Source organism: Halyomorpha halys, unplaced genomic scaffold (assembly GCF_000696795.3).
Source record: "Halyomorpha halys isolate HHAL.00 unplaced genomic scaffold, Hhal_1.1 Scaffold96.1, whole genome shotgun sequence".
In the NCBI taxonomy this organism is placed as follows: Eukaryota; Metazoa; Arthropoda; class Insecta; order Hemiptera; family Pentatomidae; genus Halyomorpha; species Halyomorpha halys.
The window spans coordinates 887,890-897,687 of record NW_027112403.1 but is presented as its reverse complement, the minus strand read 5'-3'; the positions used below and the strand labels follow the sequence as shown (position 1 = coordinate 897,687).

Below are 9,798 nucleotides of genomic sequence, written 5' to 3'. Positions count from 1 at the left end.
ATAATTCTTTCATTTTGTTCATATTTATGTATTCATTATATTTTCGTTTGGTATATATTTCTGTAATCATTTCAACCCAAAAATAATTTTTCCAGCGCATATTATACCTTGGCAAGAGTAAGGTCTTTCATTGAGGCTCTCAGTTCAGGTAACAATGACAGATGGTTTTCTTTTTCTTCTTTCTCAACAAACTAACACTTGATGTAAACAATATTTCAGCAAACAAACACTGACTTGAATCAAAACCTAGGTCCTCTAAATGTTTTCAACTCACTTCTCATTCACTGAAGTGTGTTGTTTGGCGATCCAAAAATCCCTTATTCTTCTTGGATGACTCTTCGATGTCCTCTTTTTCAAGATGTCCACCCTTGAGCTGGACAAAAGATGATAAGGACCTCCTCCATCCAGGAAACATCATTCCCCATCCATGCCTAAGCAACGAATATTCCAAAAACCAATTTTCTTCCTTTCCCTTCTGTAGGTGTTAGTTCTCAACATCGCTTGTAGCACTATGGTTTTGAGTTTTTTCTTATGATTTCTTTACTGAATAATTGTCTTTAACACTTATTCTTAACTTCTATTTTTTCTTAAATGTACTTTAATTTCAATTATGATAGGAAGTTAAAATAAAGTTTTTCAAATATTTGAATCTGTTCAACATGGCCGTGATTCAACAAACTTTGGCAAGACACACCCTGCCATATTCTTTGTTTTGAATAACGATCTATCCACTCCATATTTGACTGAACAAAATTGGTTAGCTTTATTTTTTTTTTTAACAATATTGAAACGATAAATAAAATAAAAACATATCAAAAACTTTATACATAAAAATATACTATTTACATAAAAAGAGGATACTACAATATTTATACATTGTAACAATCAAAAATTATTAAAGTAAAATAAATTGAAATTTGATATTTTTTAACTTATTTTCTCTATTTTATTTGATTCAATTTGGTTTCCGACATTTTGTTTTGATTTCTCATTTATTTCTAGTTCACAATTTTCATTAATTTTTAATTCACAATTTTCATTAATTTCTAATTCACAATTTTAATTAATTTCGAATTCAAGCTGTTTAACCTTTTCATCCAATAATTCCGAGTTATTTATAGTTAAATTAGTTTCAACCACTTCACTTTTTTCATCTACTTTATTTTCTGACCCCGTAATTTGAACCCTGCAACTTTTACGGATCTCTATCATGGTTGTTTTTTTTTTTTTTTTGTTGTTTTTATTTGATTGTCTAAAACTTGTCCCACTTTGTCTACTTTATTTCCGTAATCATTCATCATCATCATTAGTTGTTGAAACATCGTTTTAACATCAAAATTATCACTATTTTCAACATTTAAATTTAAATCTGAATGTGTTCCCAATAATTTATAATCATGGACGCTATTTAATAGAAACACCTCTTTAGGATCTCTACCCCCAGTTACTTGTACTTTATCCTCCATCATTTACTAACTAAGTTATAAAAACAAACTTATTCAAATTTAATTCTTTTAAAAACTGTGTCCTAACTGCCCTGACCTAATTTGTAAAGAATTAGGCCACACCTGTTGGGCGAAAATTTATGTAATAATCAAAAATTATTTAAAATAAAATAAATGGAATTAGATATTTAACTTAATTCTCATATCTAAAAGATAGCTTGGGTTCAAATGAAAAGCTTTAATATTTAACAGATAGGAGAATTTTATTTAAATTTTATAATATAATTAGACTCTTAATCTCAGGGCGGGTTTCTAGGCAATCAGAAACAGACACTTTACTACTAATAACACTTAAACTTAATTAATATCTCTTTTTACAATTGTATTTAAATTTAGGTACAAAACTAACCAATTTCATAGAATCTTCTTTTGATGATTTTCTTTGTCTTCTTATTCAACAAACCCAGATTTTTGGTGAACAATCTTTCAGCAAACAAACACTAATGAAGCAAAACCTTGGTTTTTCAACTCACTTCTCATCCACTGAAGTGTGTTGTTTGGCGATCCAAACGAAGAATCCTTTTTTCTTTGTGGGTGACTCTCCGATGCCTCCTTTTTCAAGATGTCCACCCTTGAGCTGGACAAGAGATGATGAGGACCTCCACATCCAGGAAACATCATTCCCCAGCTGCGCCTAAGCAATGAATGAAAGCCAAAAAACCAAAACCTGTCTCGATACACAACAGTTTTGGATTTTTACAAATGATTTACTTTCTGAATATTATTCTTTAGCACTATTTCTTGACTTCTATTTTTTCTTAGATTTACCACATTTTCAGTTATGATGGGAAGTTAGAATAGAGTTTTTTAAATATTTAAATTTGCTCAACTTGGCCGCAATTCAACGAACTTTTCGCATACACATACATCTTGAATTTGAACGATATCTTTTGTGACTGCATATTTTACTTAACAAAATTGGTTAGCATGCTTTTAGGTTTAATACTACAAATAAACATGTTGAAATGACAAATCACATAAAACCTACTGACAATCATTTATATATAAAAAATAACTCTTTACTCATAAAAGAGGATATCATACTTGATGATGAGGAAGAATTCATGATGCCATGGATGCTCCAAGTATTGATTTCAATGAAAATCCAAACCTCAATAAAGATTAAAAAATTAAAAAGATCAACTTCATTCACTGGTCAAGTTGGGTACAGAGTTGGATGGAATTTCACTCTTTTAAACCAGGATAACCCTTCCTGACCTTGTTAGAGAACATAAGGACACTGAACCCAACAATAAACAATGCACAAATAAATCTTACACAGTGAGTCCACAAACACAGCTGATGCTGGATAAACAGTGATGATGGACTGAGGTTTCACACCTAAAATTGAGACAAATGAGGGGAAGGAAGAACTTCCCTAGCATAACCAAATCATATCTCTTTCAAGATGGAGTTAATAATTAATTTAGCAATGCAGGATTGATAGATTACAAAAAAAAAAAAAATAAATGTAAATGTTAACCATAAAATTCTGAAAGCAAAACAAATCATATTTTAGTAGTTCTATAAACACTGTGATAATTATATATTTATTTTTGGATAAAATATATCTTTAAAAAATTGTTTATTTAATTTTTTCATAATATTAAGAGAACAATTACAGATGTACACTTAACATTAAGATATATTACAGCACTTACTAGACAAATGGTCCAAACTTCCAATTCAATACAAAAGACTGATATACATGACAATTATAAGGCCTATCTGGACATACGGCGCTGAGCTTTGGGGCACTAAACCTTTGAATTCCTATCGTATCCAATCCTTACAATCCAAAATCCTAAATGCTCCCTACTTTGTCACAAATAAAATCATCCACAAAGACTTTAATGTTCCATTTGTAACCGATCTAGCCCAAACCAGATATCAATCCTTCTATTATAAACTCCCTAACCACTCAAACCCATTAGTTTCTAATCTTGCTTCTTCTTTTATTCTGGACAATACTCCGAGGTGTCTGAAAAGAAGATGGCCTCGAGACCTTATATAGTAAAAATGCTTTTAGAGTGCTACCAATGGGTAGTTTCTCTACATGCTTGTACCATACCATTATGATTTCCTCAAATTTACTTGATGTATTTTATGTACATTTGTAAATATCAATAAATAAATTTAATAAAAATAACAAAAAAACATTAAGATAAAGCGCATTTTTATAACTCCACTTTTTTCTAATTTGATTTACTCCATATTTTGATTATAGGTTGAGGCTTTTTTTTTCTGAAACTTTTCCCAGTAAAATGAGGGTCAGTCTATATTCAGAGTTGACTCAAATTCAGATTCAATCTAGAAAAATTTAATTCTAGGAAGATAGTCCTTTGACAGTTAATTTTTGTTTCTACATGATGGTAGACTAAATAGAGTTTATATTAATAATATTTGAAAAGCATTTATTAATCATACATTTAAAGAAGAGTGAAATCAACATAGAAGAATAGTTGGTGTAACTGATACCAAGATTTAAGAATTGAAAATACTATCCTAATTTGGTAAGTTTAATCAGAAACAAGTATGTTCTAATTTCAGTAAGTTTGACTGTAAGTAGTAACTGATTTAAGCATATTTGTTTTTTGAGATATGTATATTAAATTGGAAAATTTATTTCTAATGAATGATTTAATTGTTACTTCTCCATATTTTTTCACTGAAAATTATTTTTGGGGATTGAACTATATTCGAGCAAATACAGTAATTAGTTCATAAGGAGAATCATAATAATAAAGAAAATATACTGATATAAAAACCAATCATTACATAAACATAAATACTACTACTGCAAGGTATATAAAATTAATTGATTTAATTCTTGCTTACTGTACTAATGTATTAATTTCTTCTTTTTCCTCAGATGACAAAGATGGCATCATTAATAACATTGAAATTTTTTGATAAGCATAAATTGTTCTTGACCATTTGCTACTTTTCAGAAGATTTGATGCATAAACTAAAGCTTCTTTCCAATCCAGAATGACACTAAAAAATAATTAAATTTTATTTTACAAAAGAAACTTAATAAAGTGAAAAGTATAGCTCATTATAGCTAATCAGCCACAAAGCGAAGAACTTTTGTTGTATGAGTCCAACTCAGTATTTAGCTGAGTGACATTACAAGTAATCATTACTTGAAAATGGTGGTAAACTTTTTGTTTTATGAAAATTTAATAAGATCACATAAACAAAATAAAATATAAAGGTAAAAAAAAAAACATTAGGTACATCAAAAAATCATTTCAATATTCAATGAAAAGTAATTAAAATTAATACGTATATTAACAATACATTTGATATTAAATAAAATATATCAAGATTTTATGCATGAGCTCTCATTTTTAAACTTGTAATGATATACATTAATAAATCTATTGTATATACCTTTCAATAATTAATAATGAGATTTATATAAACATTTTATTTTTATGAAGTCGATGTAGATTTCAATCAATGATAGTCAAATAAATCTTTTAAATTATTTTATTTAAAATATTTGAGTACGGATTTTGGCTGGAGGCATCATTGGACCACACTTTTTGAAAATTAAGTTGGTCAAGCAGTTAATGTAACTGGTGCTCAATATTGCGACAGGATAACAGTCCTTTCTGTCTGAATTGAAAAATATTGATGTGGACGACATGTGATTTTAACAAGATGGTGCCACTTTCCACACAGCCAATGAAACGATTCAATTACTGCATGAGACATTTCCTGGCCGTATACTCCGAATTCTTATATGTTAAGAATTGACACTCTAAATTGTGTGATGTAACACCATTGGATTTCCTTTTATAGGTTTATTTGAAATCAAAGGTCTATGCCAACAAGTACAGGAGCATTGAAGGACGAAATCTAATGCTATATCAATAAAATTCAACCCCATTTATGCAAGATTTTAAAGAAATTTTGACAAAACAGCATATTTGCCAACAAAGCCGTGGAGGCTATTTGCCCTATGCATTATTTCATACATAACCTTATCTTGTGTACATAACGATTCAATAAAAAAATAACAATTAAAAGAAAAAATATGTTTTTCTTAAGTTAAACATGTCAACTTCTGTTGTACTGTTGCATTGGTGCTTATCTACTGCTAGGATTTTTAAATTTATTTTTTAATTTAGGTAGTAAAAGGAACCTTTAGAAATTGTTCTTCAAAATACGTTGTGATCTACATTTCTCCTTGACAGTTTTCTAGTTTTTAAATGCTAGTCCCCAGATTTTCTGGCAAAATAAGATAGTACGAGAAAGTGTAGATCTCTGTTCTGGAGCAGGTATATGTGGGGTGCACTCACCCCTACTATTACGATTTGCCAGGAAAATTGCACATTAGCGCATTAAGATTTTTTTAAAATTATATTAAATTAAATAAAATTCATTTATTCAATTATGTTCCTCATCGTTGCATTTTCATGATTGGCACTATGATGGTAAAATCTGAATATCAGTAAAATAATCATCTGGAATGGAAATATTTTGGGATTGCCCCACAACTACTACTGCTTGAATAGTGAGTCTTCCAGGTACCTTAACTTATACCAGAATGTAATTTTTTTAAGCATAACATTTTTGAAAAAAAGAAGAATTATTTGGCTGAATGTGAAATAAATATTTCACTGCCATTTGAAATCAAACCTTGTAAAATCTAGGGCACACTAACATCACATTACCTTTTAAATTTTAAGCATTCAGTTAAAACTTATTATTTAATATTGATATCGATGGTTTTATTTTGATTATTTAGCTCAAGCGGTAAATTCTGAGAGATGGAGGTTAATTTCTCCAAATGAAAAGATCTGTGGTTAAATTAATTTACTAAAGTTCACAATACAATATTGTCTATAAAAAAAAAAAAAATGTGTTATAAAAAGGCTAATAAAAGTATATGATATTAAAGAAATTTTGAATTACCAATAAGTCCACATTAATTCCCAGAAACACAGGTGATGAAATTGGGGCCAAACATGCTGTGATTTCCATGACTTTATATAAAATTTATTTGCTTCAGAAATGTTACATTTCATAAACTCTAAACGTCCCTTAAAATATAGAAACCACAACCCATCAGGATATAACTGTAAAATAAAGATTTTACTGCAAATAAAAGTTAATAAATATAAATAAGTATATAAAATATAAAAAATTCATACAAATAGAATTTAAAAAATATTTATGTTACATATTACCTCATCGAGTAATTCATTAAATTAGATTTTAACATGATAATTTAATGAACTTTACCTGCAGTTGATCTTCTAGGATTTTATTTGATAGTTCTAAGTCTCCTTCTTCATGACTTAAAACATAAATAGATATTAAATTGTAACTTAAGATAGTCATGACGGAAAGTACTTGTCTAATACCATCTTTTAATTGATAACATTTGGCCAGCTCAGCTAATCCTACTTCCTGAAAACCAAAATAATAAGAAATCTTATGAACAAAAAATTAATTAACCATTAAAAATTAATACTATTAGTACTAAGTTTCACATAAACTGCTTCAAATAAAAGAAGCCTGTGCTTATATTACTTTTGAATTAAAGCACAATTTAATCACATTTCAAATGTAGGTAGTTCTATTCTCTATTCTCCTATAAAATATAAATGTATTTAAAACAATACTCTTTTAAAAAATTGTAATGCACCAAATTTTTCCGAATATAGGTCAAGGTTTTTTTTCTTCTGAAATCTTAATCCCTTGTCTCCTGTAAAACAAGGGGTCCACCCATAGTAGAGATTAATCGCACATTTTGGGGAGATATAGTGCAATTTTAGAATTGGAACATATGTGATTCAATTTTATTTGATAAGGAAAATGACTGTTTAATGGAATTAAAACAGAAGAATTACTAACTAAATGGTACTTATAATTAAGAATTGTGGATACTAATCCAATTAGGTAATTTCAAGCAGAAGTAAAAAAGATCTGTTAATGTAACTGCTCAGTTGGATTTTCATTTTCCTTCTTATAGTTACAATGCTAAACTTGATAGGTATTTTATGAAATAGTGTGGGACACCTTCCTAGTAAACAGTTAATAGCACACATTCTTTAGGTCCTATAAATCTTTCACCTACCAATGAAAGTAAATGGTACCTTTTTACTAAATTAAAATCACAATCCATTTCTAACAGTTCCATTACCAGGCTCTAATAATTACTTTCCGATCAAACCCAAGCAGTAACTACCATTCCTAATCAACCCTCTATCTTCCCTCTTACCCTGTTCTCAGGAGTAACCCAGGATTCAAACATTTTTCTTCTGTTCAATTCATATATCAGTGACCTAACTAAATCCACTATTGTTCCCATCACCTATATGCTGATGACTTCCAAATCTATTTATCTTTCCCTCCTTCATAGTTTTCAGTATCGTTTGCCAATACTCCGGAAGACCTAGTAGGATCAGTGCCTAACAGGAATAATCGAAGGTTAAACACAATATAAAATCCACCATATCACCTTCAGCTCCTCTGTCAAAAACTTAGGTATAACAATAGACCTAGCCCCACAACCCTCATGTAAGCTTCTTGCACCCTCATTCATTTTCTGCCACTTTGACTATGGCTGTGTGGTAAACAGAGGGCTCATGGATCAAGTGAATTATGAATTCCTTTTTAAGATTTGTTTTTAGTACCTTGAGGCATTTTCAAATTTTTCCACCTCTATGGTGAGTTAAAGTGATTCTTCCCTTTTTACAGTAGACAATATTTTCTCAGACCTTACTAACACCGAACCATCAATTCCCAGCACCCTTTCTACATATACAGTCCCCAGTAATTCAAATCCACAATCCACTAAACAGATACAAGATCCCACCTTACTGACTTCTACATCGCTTCCCAAAAAACTACAATTTAAATATTCCTTTTTAACACGATCCAATGCCCCCTGGATTTCCCAACCTTCTAATATCTTTTATACTTCTTCCCTATCTTCATTTAAAACCCTCCTTGTTTTGGGATGTGAGAAGGTATTGGTTCTCACATCCCAAAACAACCACTTCTAAACTTAATTTACAAATATAATTAAGATTAGAAGTGAATAATTGTTTTTAATATTCTATAGTTTTCACATGATGTATATATTCAAACATAAGTTATTTGTGGCATGTGCATAAGTATATGGGTCTGTACATATATGTGAATATATGCCTCTATTTATTTATTGGAAGAAGATAGTTGACTGTATGAAGTAGATTGTAGAAAGATTGTTTGGATGTTGGTCAATAAAGGTATAAAATAGTAAAAAAAAACTATTTAATGGTAACCATGTTACACCCCACTTTGCAGGGCTAAATGAAAACAAGATACAAGCAATGTAAGATCTAGAAAGAAAATTAGAATATATATACAAAAGAATATGTACGTAGTAATAGTACTTTCTTACAAAGTACAGAACACCTGACCCTTCATGGGTTGTAGTGATACATATAAAAAGAGAGTAAAAAAATTGTATGAAAATATTTTTAAAAAAAATAAAGAGACAAATTAAGTTTAAAATAATATAATAAAGTAATAAAAAATAATAAAAGTAAACTGACAAAATCAAAACGTTTAATATTATGAAAGGCAAAGATATGGGCTTTCAGGTTTTGCCTATATAGGATGAGTTACAGTTAGGAATGGAACATGGAATATGGTGCACAATAATGGAACAGTATAGAAGGTTTATGGGGTATTTTAAGTTGCTAAAAATATGGGAAATCTTAGTATGGGATTTGAGACCAACACCAAGTTGGAGGTGGTAGATCGTAATGACTTATATATATTATCAGAGACTTCTGTACGAAAAAATGCTATGGCAGGTTGAGAAGTATTAAGCGAAGAAGGTAATGTGGTAATCTTTTTAATTTTCTATATTTCTTTGTAATGTGGAGGCTGAACTCTATAGGTTTCAACTCACTATAGAAAGGTGGAAAATATGCAAAGATTAAAGCAGAGTGAGGAAAGTAAATAAATTTGAATAAAGGAGTTAGAGAGCTGAACTCTCCCAAAAGAAACAGTTGTTAACCATAGTAATAAAGTAATACTCATACAAGATGGATTATCGCTATAGATTAGTAATCTCAAATAGCTATTTTTACTGTACAGCAATCATTAATTCAAGAAAAGGGCAGTAGCTAGGTTAACATTAGAAACAATGATCATGATCACTACACTAGTTTCCAACATTTCAAACAAGAAACACAATACCTATGAATGGGTTTAGCTGTATAATTTTTTTAAGCGAGTAAGATAATAAAGAAGTAAAATAATAATAATTATATTATTATAA

At 29.5% G+C, this 9,798-nt stretch overlaps 1 protein-coding gene across 3 annotated transcripts in view; it reads right to left on the bottom strand.

The window, feature by feature from the left end:
• LOC106677379 (tetratricopeptide repeat protein 39B) overlaps positions 1–9,798 on the bottom strand; it is a 126,137-nt gene that overhangs the window by 12,290 nt on the left and 104,049 nt on the right. For all 3 annotated transcript variants that reach the window (XM_067050288.1, XM_067050287.1, XM_067050286.1), the window contains 3 exons: positions 6,762–6,929; positions 6,432–6,595; positions 4,344–4,502 (listed from right to left, as the gene is read on the bottom strand). In XM_067050288.1, the coding sequence (XP_066906389.1) occupies positions 4,344–4,502; positions 6,432–6,595; positions 6,762–6,929 (491 nt within the window). The remainder of the gene's footprint in view (positions 1–4,343; positions 4,503–6,431; positions 6,596–6,761; positions 6,930–9,798) is intronic.